The sequence below is a fragment of the Zootoca vivipara genome, chromosome 14 (genome assembly GCF_965207765.1).
Source record: "Zootoca vivipara chromosome 14, rZooViv2.hap1.1, whole genome shotgun sequence".
NCBI lineage: Eukaryota > Metazoa > Chordata > Lepidosauria > Squamata > Lacertidae > Zootoca > Zootoca vivipara.
Genome location: NC_142597.1, coordinates 42,585,605 through 42,600,950, shown reverse-complemented (window position 1 = coordinate 42,600,950; position 15,346 = coordinate 42,585,605). Strand labels below are relative to the sequence as shown.

Genomic DNA, 15,346 nt, shown 5'->3' with positions numbered 1-15,346 from the left:
TAGAGGAAATGTTTGAATGAAGCAAGTCACTAGTCTCTGCCACCTCTAGTTTTATAAAGGGGTCAGATTGTAAGAATCTCTACCAGAGTCCTTGGAGAGCAGCTGCCAGTCAGAGGAGAACAACAGTCTGGTCTCCTACAAGGCAGCTTCCTACCCTTGGCATGCCTTGCTCTATCCTGACCCTCAATTTACCTTTCCATAATGACCTGAACTGTGACTGTTCTGAAATAGCATATATTATCTGCCAAAACATTTTTTTTACGCCACATATTCCGAACTGGCAAGGGACAACTTTAGCTTTGTGACTCAGTAGGAATTGGTGCATTGCCTCCCCACTACTACCACCATTGCCAGTCTACAGGCAAATGAGGATAAAATGGCATTTGTGGCACCTGAAGGGTCTTTTGAGAAAAGAACAAGGAGTGGTAGGCTTCCTTAAATGACTAAGGAAGCCTACTGTTTTTTGTTCTTTTCTCAAAAGACCCTTCAGGTCATCACCTCCATGAACAGGGCTCTACACTTTTTATTACTGTATTTTTTAGTATTCCACTATATATGGTAAGGCAGGTCTGCTTCCATACATGCTTAAAATCAAACGTTTGCCAGAAAGGAGAGAACAGAGGGACAGGCAAGACAAGCAGGGATGAATGAGAGAAAGTGTAGCATGTTTAGATTTCGTTGCAGTTGAGGATACCTAGCTGTGGGTGTAATCAAGGGATAATACAAAAGTTGGGGTTTTGTAGACTGCTTCGAAGGAAGAGAGACTAATGGAGAAGACTTCACACAAGAGGGAATGGGATTGGGTCATTAAAACCTTGTTCCTATTTGTATTTTTAATAACCAGGTTTTGTTACTTTAGTACGAAAGCCACCCAGGATGTATGTGCGCGCACACACACACTGCTTAATTTATACATTCAGATTTCGTAATTTGGCTTGCCTTTACATCAGATTTGTGGATGGGTGGCTACATATATTTATTTGTTGACTCTTTTATTGATTTATTTGTAGCCCTTTCCTCAAGAGCCTCATGAGTCTATCACAGTTCTTAACACAGCATGCATGAGATGAAATAGCAACACACTCTGATAGTTTTCAGGGACACAGGAGTTCATTGTAAATATGTACACACAGATACACCTCAGCTAAATAAAGCAATTCATTTTATAAATCTGTGATTGCATTTTGAGCATGCTGGAAATGAGCTGGGAAGAGCATGTCAGAGTGCATTCATTTTTGCTGATGGATGTGGAGAGCCAGCATCTTGCTGTGTGCTAAATGGCATCCAAGGATTTGCCTAGTGCCAGGAGAAACCAACCCAAAGACTCTGTAATATCCCATGCTAGTCGTGCTTCATTAGTGTGCGTATTACTGAGCTTTGAAGTCACTGCGTGGGTAGTCGGCACAACTGCTGATGCTGAGAAAAGACTCATGTTGATGGCATTTAAGTTAAAGGGCTAGAGCTTGACTCTTGACAGGATATCATTTGGTGGATATTGTTGGTATTTTATTTTTAACCCTATGTTTAAGTCCCGTATTTTTCCATGTATAGGAAGAGGTTTTTTGCTAAAAAAAAAATTAAAAAGTAAAAAATTGGGGGTCATCTTGCACACGGAACATGGGCATCCAGGGGGATTTTAAAGCATATGTCCAGGATTTTGGCTTGGGAGGGCTGAGGCGGTCCCTCCTTTCTCCTCCCCCTCTGGGCTGCATGCTGGCGACTGGTTCGCCTCCTGAAGCCCCCGCTGGCTCGACCACCGGAGCAAGAGCAGCTGCCACTGCCCAGCTACCTCTCCTTGCCCTTCTTTCCTTTTTTTCCTCTTCCCCTCTCTAACTCAGCTGCCACTGAGGGAGACCATGCGGTGCCCCAGCTGCTGCCTTTGCTTCTGCACCACAGTGCACTGCATGCACCTCATGCTGGGAACTTTGAATGCGATTGCCCCAAAAAAGATAAACTTGCCACCGCAGATCATCCAGATTTTCACTTCTATTTTAGGGTTTTGTTTTCTTAATTTTGGGATAAAAAAAAAATAAGGGTAGTCTTATACATGGAAAAATACGGTAACTTACATAAACACGAAATGCTAAAAATTGAAATAGCCAGGAGATTTAGCATATGCACTTAAGTTATAAATCTCTTTATGTAATGACACTCCAGATTTACAGTTTCAAAAGGCTGCTTGTTGGCAAAAGCAATCATCTGGGAAGCACTGAGTAAAGTGGCTTTATAATGGGACTAAGAAGGGCTGTAGCTCAATGAGTGCACCTACATGGGCCAGGTCCCCAGATTCAATCCTCAGCATCTCCAAGTAGGGCTGGGAAAGACTTCCTGTCCGAATCCCTGGAGACCTGCTGCCAGTCAGTGTCATCAGTACTGAGGGAGATGGATCAACATATGGCAGCTTCAAATGTTCCTAATGGGTGTAAAGCCAAGGTTGTCAAGAGTGTAAGGTGTCAGGGTAGGGGTGGGTTACTGAGCTCTAAGACATTTGGACAGAGAAATTTTCTATCTTACCACAATCCCCATTTCAACTTCCATGTTGTTGCCACTAGAAAAAACTTGTGTTTAGGCTGCAAAGTGTTAGACACCATAATAAATAAGATATGTACTTTGTGCAGAGTTGTGCAGAGTTGTACTTGTAGCCACGTTGGGATCTTTCTAGTTGGTCCACGTCTACCTCTAAGCTGATTGGACCATATGGCAGATATTACTCCAAGGGAAAGATCACAGTAAATAGATAACATTTAATGCTTATGGTAGAATCAGTAATGGAGTATTCAAATTGCCCCACATTTATTATTACAGCCTTAATATTTATTATAACCCTGTTAATTCAGTATTGAAATTAGTAGTAATATCCAAATACTTGCAGATGGGATTGCTGAAAGAATAGTGGTTTGCCTAGTGGCCACCTAGTGCATTAAAAGCGGCTGTGTTTTGCACTGTGGACTTGCTGGTTCACAACTGAGAGTCTTGGACACTCTTCTCCACTAGATCTCATTTGTCCATGACAGTAACACCAAAAAGAAAAAAAGTGTGCTGGTGATCTACCTCTGCAGCAGGTTATGTGGCGATTTTTGGGAAGGGTAACCAAGATAACAAGCTGAACGATGCAGCCTTTCAAAAGAAAAAAGACAACCCCTTAAGGTCCAGCTTTTTCTTTCAAATTTCTACTAAGGAAAGATGAGGCAAAAGACTAGTGCTATTTGTTTTCAGTTTGGGGGCAAAATTTACCTTCTTATTTTAGTTAGCATTGTCCTGTGTGATTCTGTGTTGTGCAACTTACTAATTACCTTATTAGCAGAAAAATGATTTCCCCAATTCTTTTTTCTCTTCCAGTAATTGCCCTTCATTTTTGGCGGCTGCTTTAGCCCGTGCGACAGCCGATGAAGTCCTCCAGAGTGATCTATCGGCACATTACTTGCCCAAGCATGAGGATAGCCCTGATGGGATCATACGTAAGTGCCTTATATACAGTATCTTTTTGTAAAGCACTTTGAGGTTTTTGCAGTCTAGTGTATAAATTTTATGAAATAAATAAAATCCCAGAATATGATGAAATGTCAGTCCATCTGCTTAATTATCAACTCCAAGTCTATCCACTCCTTTTGGCTTTGATGCCATGGAGCATGATGCTCCATGTCCTTGTCCCCCCAGCAAAGAACAGAAACAGCATTGCAAGCAGAATCCTGACTTGCATCTTACCTTTGGACAGTTGTTTATGGGGTAGCATCCATTGTGACTATTTCAGGAGCCCTGTTCTAGGCCTCTTCTAAGGGATATTGTGTTTCTTCATTTTTCACACATTATTCTTCCTCTCACCTCCCTTTCAGAAAATTCATTGTTGTTGTGGCATTTGCAACACAATGTCTTGCTTTTTAAAGGCAGTCTTTTAAAAAGCAAAAGAAACTTTCCCTTTTTACTTGTTTGTATTTATGATGCAGCAAAACTTTCCATCCTACAGCCTTATGCTGTAATTCATTCTGGGTTGTGCTGACTAAGCTCCCTCTGCGGGCTCCCCACAACGCTTGTTACAATGAAAGATAGCATCTCATAGGAGAAGCTGACAGGGTGTTTGTTGTACAGCCTGGAAAATATATTGTCATCCTTCCTTCCTTCCTTTGCATTTGCTTAAAATATAAAAAATTAAATTCATGTGTTATTTACAGCAGAGGCTATAAATACTGCCTATACTTTGCCCTCATTTGTAGGTCTTTCTGCCTTTCCCTTTGCTGTGCAGGTGAATGAAGCAGATTTGTCATTGTTCTGGCTGAGCAGCCCTCATTAGTTCCAAATTGAGATCTGTTAAAACTTGCATAAATATTTGACAGTCTCCAAGGAAATGTTGACATTTTTCAAACTAATTCTACACAGAATATTTGAGAGAGCTGGAAATTCCTTGCAGCTGCCCTATTTAGAATGTCTTTAAACTTGTAATGTACAGAGCCCAACACGCTAATATATCAGTTAGCAGAATGAGAACATGGGTCAGCACCAGTGACTCTGTGGCAGAATCATATGCAGAGGGCAGTGGCTCAGATACAGGGCTGAGCAGGCTGGGATTTCATATCCCCATTGGCATACAGCTTCTTGGTGACTTAAGGCAAGCTGGGAGCCTCAAGGGGGGGGGAGCAGGCGGGGGCGTGGCTGGCACGTGTCCTGGGGGCAGGGCGCCCACGCGGGGGGAGGAACAGCCGCAATGGCACCTTGCCAGGATCGCACTGCCGGGGGCGGGGCACCCCCCGCCCACATCTTCCTCCACCAGTGCCTTCCTCTCCTTCTTTGATGGCTGAAAGTTATACAAGTCTCACCTGAATTAATGATGGCATAATCACAATGCTTGTTTCATATTTATTTTTATACTTTATATTATATTTATGTTGAGCTCAAGGAATATTCAGCTAGCATAATGAACTCATCAGCTTTCAGTTGCAAACAGCCGCATAAGCACCCCAGCAGCTTTGAATTTTGGTATGTCAAAAGAATACGCAAATCTACCATGGGAAATGGGTCACAAATTTCCTTTCCTTCCTTCACATGTCCTGTTTTGCAGCAGTTGTCAGTTAGCCAATTGCCATTGTTGGGTAAAGTGGCTGGGCCGGGTCTCCCACTGTAACTGATGCAATTAAGCAGCACTTCCAGCCCTGATGGTTCCCAGGCAGCAGGGGGAAGATGAAATGGTGCATGACATAGGCAGGATGACAGCTGACTCAGCCCTAGCTTGGCACTGCAACATTAACGATTGATGAGTAATTTTCAGCTGCACGGGGGTGGATAGCCTGTTGAGGGCTCTTTTTTAAAAAAAACCTGAAGCAGTAATTATTGATGATGCTAACACTGTGTGTGCTATCCACAGGGGGCTGCGTTTAAAGTTTCAGCACAGCAAATGGGCACCTTCCTTCAGAGGGGTTTTCTGAAATGTGCAAAGCTGCAGGAAAGACAGTGCCTTTCTCCAGGGTATTGGGTGGGGAAGCTCTGCAACCAGTGTGGTGTTTCACTTGTGGGACTGGCAGCTGCCTAGTCTAGAGGAGCTGGCAAATCACCATGTGCTTTGCTCTGATGACTTTTGATGTCGGAATATTCACTACCTGCTACCAGGAAACCACATTGGGGTTGGTGCTAGAAAGTGAGAATGGAAATGAGCAACTGGTTCCTCAGTGGTGACTACATTAGAGATGTATCAGGCTGGAGAGCTGCCAAGGAAGTGTGCCTGATTAACTATTTGCTTCAGGATTGGCAGACACCAGATAGCTGGTTCTGGTCAGTGTTTTGCAGCCGAGATGCAACCTATTGCTAATCCTAGAAGTTCAGAATTATGTAGCAGCTGGTTAAAATGAGATTGGAAAATAAATTTGGATAAATGAACTAAGTGGCTAGAAGCAGACTTGAATCATAGTCTATGGTTTGATAGCTCATGTTCTGACCCATCACACCAAATTGTTCATTACCCCAGCATTGTATTTGAGAGCTCACCTGGTCCATAGCTAACAGGAATTATATGCAGGCAAACAAGCATGATGGCAGTGGGATGGACTCTGTCCCTCCTCTGCAGCCACCATGGAAACATATAATCCCCTCCCCCTGCTCCCCAGACTACTACTACTTTTTTGGATTTATTTACAAAGCTAGATTAGAGGTTACTTCAGTCAAGTGACAAAGGCATGCACTTTTTCCTGGCTACTTTTGGTGGATAAATCATGCCTACTTAAGGTTCATTTTAAGACTGTGAAAGCACCACAGAAGGTAGACTATGCAAATACTACCGGGGACCTCACTATTGTGTGAAGGGATCTCTGCATATGATCTGCAGAGTGGGACTGGAAATTAGTATGTTTGCTATAAGCATGTGACATAGTGTTGATACACATTTGAAAATTTCTATAAAACATAGACGGAAAAGAGGTTATCCGTTTAGGGTTGAGGAACCTGGGGTCCTCCAGATGTTGCTGGACTACGTTTCCCTCCTGCTCTGACCCTGGAGCCATGCTGCTGGGAGTCCATCAATATCTGGGGGGGGCACAGGTTTCCCACTCCCACACTGGAAGTTCCTGGTCAGCACAATGATGCTTATTTCAGCAGAGACCACATATCCACTCTCCTCTCCTCTCCTCCTCTCCGGTCTCTTAGAGGTAGAAACAATGAAGCTGGCTCGTACAGTGTTCAGCAAACTCCATGAGGTTTGCAGCAGCTGGGTAAAGGACTTTCCCCTTCAACAGAAGCCCCACCGTTACTATGAAACATCCATTCATGCCATTAAGAACATGCGCCGCAAGATGGAAGACAAACATGTCTGCATTCCAGATTTCAACACCCTCTTCAACCTTGAGGTAAAGAGCTTTTTGAGGAAAGAATGGGTGGGAGGCAGCTAGGACACGTTATCAAACCTCAGGTGGGACAAGAGCCAACAGATCCCTGGTATGTTCTGAGACAGAAAGAAATTGGCACTTGCTGTACCCACAGATAAGCTTAGTGATGTCGATGTAGCTAATGACTGTCCAATAGTGGACAGAGAAACATCACCAAACCAGCAACCCTGTTGCAACCACTTAATCAGTTGTTAATAGTCAAGTCACCTAGCTCTTTATCGAGTGTGGCTTTTGTCCCCCAACCCCAGTTAAAATGCCAACAGCTGTAGCTGTTTGCCTGTGCTATTTAATGAATACAAGAAGAACCTGCTGGATCAGGCCAGTGGCCCATCTAGTCCAGCATCCTGTTCTCACAGTGGCCAGCCAGATGCCTGTGGGAAGCACAAGAGCCCTCTCCCCGTTTGTGGTTTCCAGCAACTGGTATTCAGAAACATTGCTTCCTCCAACTGTGGATGCAGAGCATGGCCATCATGGCTAGCAGCCGTTGATAGCCCTTTTCCTTATGAATTTGTCTAATCCTCTTTTAAAACTCCAGGTTGGTTGGTGGCCTTTCTCAGCCTCGTTCTCAGATGTTCTTCATATCAATGCCCTTTTCTTGGCAGGATCAAGAGGAGCAGGCCTATTTTGCAGTATTTGATGGCCACGGAGGAGTGGATGCTGCCATCTATGCTTCCATCCACCTCCATGTGAACCTGGTGCACCAAGAGATGTTCCAGCATGACCCTGCAGAGGCATTGTGCAAAGCCTTCCAAGTGACGGATGAACGCTTTGTGCAGAAGGCAGCCAGAGAGGTGAATGAGCAACATTAAGGGTGGAGGTTAATTCTGAAAAATCTGCTCAACAGTTATTTGAGACTATCTAAATGGCCTCCCCTGAGGAGTGGGGAAGTTTGGACAAAGCTTTCTTCCTGGGGCAGCTGTTTGTACCATTAGATCTGCAACAGGGAGCACTTCTGCAGCCAGCCACAGAATAAACAATTGTTACCTGGAGCAACTTGTGGTACAAGTTAATCTTCCAAAGGCTGTGTGTTTCAGTGGAAGGGTGGTTCAAGCTAGGGGCAAGAGTCCTCAGAGAATTACTTCCACTTTATTGGGGCTATTTCACTTTCTATGCCAGCATATGCAGAGGCACAACTCAGAACTGCACATTGGTGCATTAGAGCAACTTGGTAAAATCTTTGCTTGATACTCCATAGGCTTCAAATATACAACAACAACAACAACAACAACAACAACAACAACAACAACAACAACAATTTTATTATTTATATGCTGCCCATCTGACAGTAAATAGTTCATCAATCCAACCACCTGCTTAGTTCACAGTCTAGCAGTTGAGATGTGTGTTTGAAAATGCCTGAAGCAGCCAGGCAGCTTCTGCCAGTCTATAGCAAGGCTAAGGCTCTGTTTTCTCCCTAGAGCTTGCGGTGTGGGACCACAGGTGTTGTGACGTTCATCCGAGGAAACATGCTGTATGTGGCCTGGCTGGGAGACTCCCAGGTGATGCTTGTCAGGGGGGGCCAAGCAGTGGAGCTGATGAAACCTCATAAACCGGATCGTGAGGTGAGCCTTGCCTGGGATAATGGCAGAGTGGATGGTTCTCTAGCGTCTAGCCCCACAGGAAGGGAAACAGGTGTGGTGGTCACGGCACTATTTATATAAAAGCTTTCTAAGCAACTTTGGAACAAATACATCATCATAAGAACAGAAGTTAAACAGTATTATTTTTTTTAAAAAAAACCAAAAACCAATAATAGTCAAATGGTTCAGTTTTTGTGTGCCAGGAAAAGCAGAAGAAAAAGATGTGTCTTTTGAAGCAACTGATGGATGATGGCAATCCCTCTGTACTTCTGATTTGGGCCCTGTCAGACCCACTGTCCAGTTGCCTACTACCGGTAGCTACTGTAGTTAGCCATTAATTTAGGGCCAACATATTTTTACTTCAGAGGGAAATGGATGAAAATTGCCACAGCAAGTAAACTGTAGTATGTGAGAGCGAGAGACAGCATGCACTGAAATATTTAGTAGAATCCCCAGCATCAGCCTTTGACCAGCTTATGTGTTCCCTTCTGGTTTAGGATGAGAAGAAGCGCATTGAGGCCCTTGGAGGCTGCGTGGTCTGGTTTGGGGCTTGGCGAGTCAATGGGAGTCTGTCTGTCTCCAGAGCCATTGGTAGGAAACTGAAATCCTGTCTTCCTTTTCTTATTATCCCCTATGAGTTTTAGTGACTAAATATAGTTTCTAAATTGGTTGTGACTTCCCAACCAAGGGATACTGTAATCACAGTGAAAGATCCAATGAAAACATCTGCTCAGTGTGCTGTAGTAGCGAACAAAGCAAATTAAGCACTGGGAAAGGGATGTTACAGTGTTGCTATGAAAATCTGTCTTCAGATCTAGGTTGACTGAACACCTCATCTCAGAATATTGTAGAGCTGGAGGAAGTACAGAAAAAGGAACACCTGTAACAAAGAGGTTGGAGCTTTTCAGTTCAGAAAGCTGGGAAGAGAAAGATATGCCTTTATAAAACACTAAGCAGATGCATGGAGGAAAATATAATCAGCTGTTTGCTGTATTAGTTAAAGTGGAAGCTTTCAGGAGTAGTATACCTGATGAGGGGACAAGCAGCTCCAACTTCAGAATTCCCTTGCCAAATCAATGTGTCCATCTTGAAGTCTAGTAGTCATAATTGAGGTGTTTATTGGATTAACAGCACAAGATTATTGCACTTCCAATTAAACCAGAGTGTGACCAGATGGCTCTATAAGTAGAGGAGCAGATGCATTTTGCCAGTGCGTCTCTTGAGTGGGGCACTCTCTGACTGCACCAGAGAGCATGGTGCAGGGCTCATTTGTTGTGATAAGCAGGGGCATGTCCAATGCAGTAGTTACTTGTCTTTCCACTGTCCTGGAAAGGCAGTGCTACAGCAACATCCCAGAATGTGGGGAGCTGTTGCTTAGGAGAGCTGTGCTTTATGAGCAGAGTATGGGAGAAAGACAGCATGCTAAACTCAACACGAGACAAAATTGGCTTTTTATACTCAGGAATTCCCATTGAATTTGCAAGGTCCAATTTGATTTACAGCTTTCCTCTCATCCCCATAAAGCAGTGCAAATCCAAAAGTGGGCCTCTTACCAAACCTGAGGTCTAAACTCCCATGAGCCAGTAGCTTAGAAAAGATGGCATTCTGAATCATCAATCGATTCCTAGGCCTTTTAAATTTGCTCCACCTCTTCTCATGTTTTCTGGCTTTCATGCCAAATGAGAGCTAGAAGTGAGTCCCCACCCAAGAGGTTTCAAGCCCTTGTCTCCCAACCAGTGAGCATTCTGCCTTCACTATTCCAGCAGTTCTCTGCTGCCATAAGCCAAGAGGTAAAGAGAATTCACTGATCTATCCTAACTTCACAGCTGCCTAAATTTTCTCTGGATCTCTTTACCCACCTACTACAGGTGATGCAGAACACAAGCCATACATCTGTGGGGATGCGGACTCGGGCTCCACAGTTCTGGATGGATCGGAAGACTACCTCATTTTAGCCTGCGACGGCTTCTATGACACCGTGAACCCTGATGAAGCAGTGAAAGTGGTGGCTGACCACCTGAAGGAGAACAATGGGGATAGCAGCATGGTGGCCCACAAATTAGTGGCTTCAGCTCGAGATGCTGGCTCCAGCGACAACATCACTGTCATTGTGGTCTTTCTCAGGGACATGAGTACGGCCGTAAGCATCAGCGAGGAGTCGGAGTGGACAGAGAACTCTTTCCAAGGTGGGCAAGAAGACAACGGCGACAATAAAGAAAACCACGGGGATTGCAAGAGGCCATGGCCTCAGCACCAGGTCTCAGCACCTGCTGATCTAGGGTACGATGGGAGAGTGGATTCTTTCACAGACAGAACTACCTTGAGTGCAGGTTCCAGGATCAACGTGTTGGAAGACCCAGGCTATATTGACCTGAGGAAAATAGAAGCTAGCAAACTTCAGAGTACAAAACGCCTGTCCTCAGATCAATGGTTCAGCACTTGTGAACCAAAGAGGGCAACCTTGGGTCAGGGTGTATCAGCAGAGAATGAGACAGTAGCCGAACCTGTGCCTCCTGCAGGCGGGCAGAGCAGTCTCCAGGAGCAGCTAGCCTCTCTTCCTTCTGGCTCCACAAGCCCACACGAGTACAGCATCTCCAGCAGGCTTGAAGGTGAGCACTTCGAATCTTGGGGAGGAAGAGCTTCCATTTTCTCTCCCCTTCACTTCTGTGATGCAAAGCGGTGGCAGCGACTAGCCAAACTCAAACCCAAGCTCCACATGCTTCTCTTTGAGAACAGGCTGCTTTCCCCCACAGAAGAGTTAGCTCTGGCCTCACCTTGCAGTGAGAACAGCCGTAGAAATAAGTTGATAAGAAGCCGTCTCTGGCAGGGCTTCTCTAGTTGTTGCCGGGGTCATGGCAAGAGTATTCACCTGCTGCAAAGGCAGAGTCACTGTATATCAGACCCTGGGCTCCTCTGGAGGTGTACAAAGTAGCATGCTCCTTTGTATTCACCTCTCCTGCCCATAGCTGCCAAGTTTTCCCTTTTCTCACGAGGAAGCCTATTCAGCATAAGGGAAAATCCCTTTAAAAAGGGATAACTTGGCAGCTATGCTCCTGCCCCCCCCCAATAGTTTAGGTTAGGCATTCACAGAATGAGGAGTAAATTTAAAAGAGTGAGCATTTCAGAACCATGTGATCGTGGAATGCACCACTCATGTAAATAGATCCTAGGAATGTGTGTTTCAGTCTAAAAATAAAATAAAATGGCTGGTGTGCCAGTCTCTCTCTCTCTCTCAGCAATGTCACATACACATTCTCTTACCCACATACACAAACACGTATCTATAGCTTCATTTTGCTCATGGCAACTAGATACTGACAGTGACAGTGGAATAAATAGGAGAGAGATTCTTTCAAAAGAGAGATTGCCAAAAAAAAGTGTTACCTGTTTGAGATGAGTTCTGTGGAGCAATATTTTTTGAAGGATCTTGTTTATAAAACCTGCCAGTTTTTGTAGGTGGGGTGGAGGGAAGGGGAGAGGAAGAGAGAAGTAGTCCAGGTTGTAGTTGGCGGGGTGGTTCTTTAAGGTTAACAGAGCCATTGTGGAAGCAGCAGGCCTTTGCAGGTACATTATTAAAAGCCATAGGGGGGTTGAATCTAGCACTTGAGCACTCCTAGCCCCTGTTGTATATCCAGTTAAGACTCATCTTATCTATGCCCCCATGTAACATATAAAAAAGAGGGAATACTAATTTTTGTAGTTTTTAAAGATCATTTTCTGTGGCTAAAGTTGAAACTATATTGAAATTTCAATAGCTTGGAGTCTTTTGGGGGTGCTTAGTGACATTTTAGTCTTCTAAACTAAAAAAGTAATAATGTTAAAACTGTTTTAATCTAATAATAGTAGTGGTGGTTAAACATTTCCACCACTGTGTCCTCCCCAATCCCTAATTTATCTCAGGTGTCAAACTGATATAAAGCTAGTTGATATTCAGATATGTTGTCCTGTGAACTGATGGAGCCAGCAACTTGCTTGTCTGACTTTTTGGTCATCAGTTCTCCCTTCCCCATTCAAAGGGGATAGTAATATGGCAATGTAGTGTTTGGCGCAGCTATTTATCTGGTCCTTGCAAGAGACCTTACCTTCAGAGTATGAAGGGACTGGGGGAAAGCCAGAGGAAGGCTTGCTATAGCAGTTGTAAAATGAGAGAGACTAGATGAACTCCAAATTGTCTGTTGCTCAGGAAGGGTTTGATGGTTGCCTGTCTCCATCCTTCATACTAAAGAGCAAAACCTCTCTCTCTCTCTCTCTCTCTCTATATATATATATATATATATATATAGAGAGAGAGAGAGAGAGAGAGAGAGAGAGAGAGAGAGAGAGAGAATCAGTTTTAGCATTAAATAGCTGAAATGCAGAATAATCAGGGACAGTATGTTAGAAGAGGTCTCTTGGTTGCTAATATTCACTTGAATGATCTAAAATACTAAGGCATTAAATGTACAAAGATCTGAATATGTTACATTACATAATTCCATGGGGATTAAGTTTTAGCTCAACAGAATCACTTGCCCAATGCAGTTTGACATTAGTGTATAGGAACATAGAAAGCTGCCTTATACTGAGTCAGACCAGTGATCTGTCTAGCTCAGTATTGTCTACACTGACTGGCAGCAGCTCTCCATCATTTTCATGAAGATATTTACAGCCCTACCCAGAGATATTGAGGATTGAACCCAGCACCTTCAGTATGGAAAGCAGGTGCTCTGCCCCTGAGCTATGACCCCTCCCCAAACTGTTAATTTGCCTAAGGACTGGGGAGAATTAGGTAATTATTCTGAATGGCTTTTTATTGATTATTAGAAATCAAGTGCAGAAAGCGAAAAAGTCTTGGCTTTTACCCACCGGGGGTGGGGGGAATAACCAAAATTAAGGAGCGACAGCACTTTCCCATTCATCTGCAAGCCTTAGGTGCGTTGTGCTACAAATCAAGTGTTACCAATGAAAGGAGGAGCTACAGACGAGCAGGCCATTTCTGCTGCCATGCTTGAGGACATAGCAGGGGAGAAGGTAGACGGCAATGCCCTTCTACTCAATTAGTTGTGCTTCTATAGGAAAAGTGCAGTTCTTTGAAGATATGTCAAAATTCTAAAATGTTGCAAATGTGTTTTGACCTCTTCCCAACATGCAGTCATAATTGGAAAGTACTAGCCTCAGAGTGTGCTCTGTTTTTTATAAAAGAAGTGTAACTCCATATGTGTGAATTCATACATGGATTATCTGCTGCTCATCCTGTTCATCCTACAGGAGAGAATCTGCCATCCATTCCTAGTGTGGTCCAGTACAAAATATTGTTACAACTAGAAAGTGTTCATCTTTCATTACATAGTGGTAGAGTATGTAGGATCCATTTGTGAGGCAAGTCTTCAACCATGGTAGAATACATATTTAAAAGTAGTAGTTTTTGGTCCAATATAAGCTGCTCAATTCTACACACTAGGCAAAAAAAGCAGTGCTTGTGACATGCTGTGTGTTTTTCTCTTAATGCCACTGGTGATAGGACGTAGTTCTCTTCAGTTCAAACTCCTGTGCCCTTATTTGCTGCTTGCTGACGTAAGCAATAAGCTCCCCTTTTTAATTAATGATATTCTCAGTGTTCTGTATCTTGTACTTTGATCCTTTAGCTGGTGAGAATGTACAAAAAATATAGGTATCTAACTCTATTTATTAACTGTTAATGTTGGTTGTCTGTAAAGTGTTTTGTAAATCTGTGTATTTTAATAGTGGTGACATTTGCATAATGAGACCTTTCCAATAAAGAGCTGAAGCAGCCCTCAAGTTCTCATAATCTGCATCAGCTACATCAGTTGTGTAGGAACACTAGTAGTAGTGGTGGTAGTTGGTGAGGAGACTCCAGGCTGCCTCTCCCCTGAGGCTGTTCAAAACCTGCTGGTGAGCTTATTCACTGTGAGTTTCAAAGGGATTCATTTAATCCCTCTCCTAATGTCTCCTCTCTCCAGCTTTAACAGAGTTGTGAGGAATGCCTCCTATTGCAAGAAATGGAATAGCAGCAGAGCAGCAAGCCATTAATCCATTTCACTTGCACTAACAAGTTGTAGAAGTAAAATATTTATATTTTGAAGTGCCATCAATTGTCCTTGTCTGTTTGGAAGCCAGGGAGGCACACACCCGCCTACTCCATGTGACTCACCCCCCCCCCAAAAGAAGCAGACTCCTGTGGTTCCCCTACTAAGCACTCCCTTCTTTGTCCCCTCACTTCCTGCCTCAGAAAAGCAAGGGAGGACATATGAGGAAGAGAATATCCATCCTTTATTTTGGCAGAGCCTGTTCCTGCTTCTTGTGGCTTTTAGCAGCCAACACTCCTAAGTAGCAGCTGCCACTTGCTAATGCCTTTTAAATTTAGAACCTTCCATCTCATTGAGTATAACATTACCTTTTGCCTTCTGTTCATAGTGGTCCATTGTCATTTATGCAGAGGCACAGTGCTCTTTTCCCTAGAACTTTCAATTAAAGCAACTATGCAGATTACATTCAAGCAGTCCTTTCCGTTACCTATAAATTTCGTTACAGCTCTGGAGAACCTGAACAGCCAGCTCCGCCAAAATGTAGCTCATTCTCATGGAAAAAAGAGAAGCAAGGAGATGCTACTGTAGCTTTGTGTATGCCTATGAGTTAGGGCTGTGCAGCATAAAAACCTTCAACTGGAGAAGGTTAAAGTCTTGCACCAATGGGTTGTGCAAGTAATGGCCCAGTTTGCCCATCAAAGTAAGCCACAGTTAATGGCTTACCAATAATGCACCTTTAGGTGCTGTTTTGTCTCAGCCCCACTTATGCTGAAAGGAGACCAATCATGATCCCCTAGCTTAGTCTTATGTTTGAACCGGGGATCATGTTGAGCATGATCAATCAAGTACGTCAAGAGCAAACCTTGGCTACAGA

The 15,346-nt window shown here is 43.7% G+C and overlaps 1 protein-coding gene across 1 annotated transcript in view; it reads left to right on the top strand.

Annotated features, from left to right (window-relative positions):
- The window catches only part of PPM1E (protein phosphatase, Mg2+/Mn2+ dependent 1E), an 84,630-nt gene extending 71,933 nt beyond the window's left edge, over nucleotides 1–12,697 (top strand). The window contains exons 2-7 of the mRNA XM_035139826.3: nucleotides 3,340–3,458; nucleotides 6,628–6,827; nucleotides 7,469–7,657; nucleotides 8,285–8,428; nucleotides 8,944–9,037; nucleotides 10,315–12,697. Of these exons, the coding sequence (XP_034995717.2) occupies nucleotides 3,340–3,458; nucleotides 6,628–6,827; nucleotides 7,469–7,657; nucleotides 8,285–8,428; nucleotides 8,944–9,037; nucleotides 10,315–11,378 (1,810 nt within the window). The 3' untranslated portion in view covers nucleotides 11,379–12,697. The remainder of the gene's footprint in view (nucleotides 1–3,339; nucleotides 3,459–6,627; nucleotides 6,828–7,468; nucleotides 7,658–8,284; nucleotides 8,429–8,943; nucleotides 9,038–10,314) is intronic.
- Nucleotides 12,698–15,346: the final 2,649 nt, after the last annotated feature.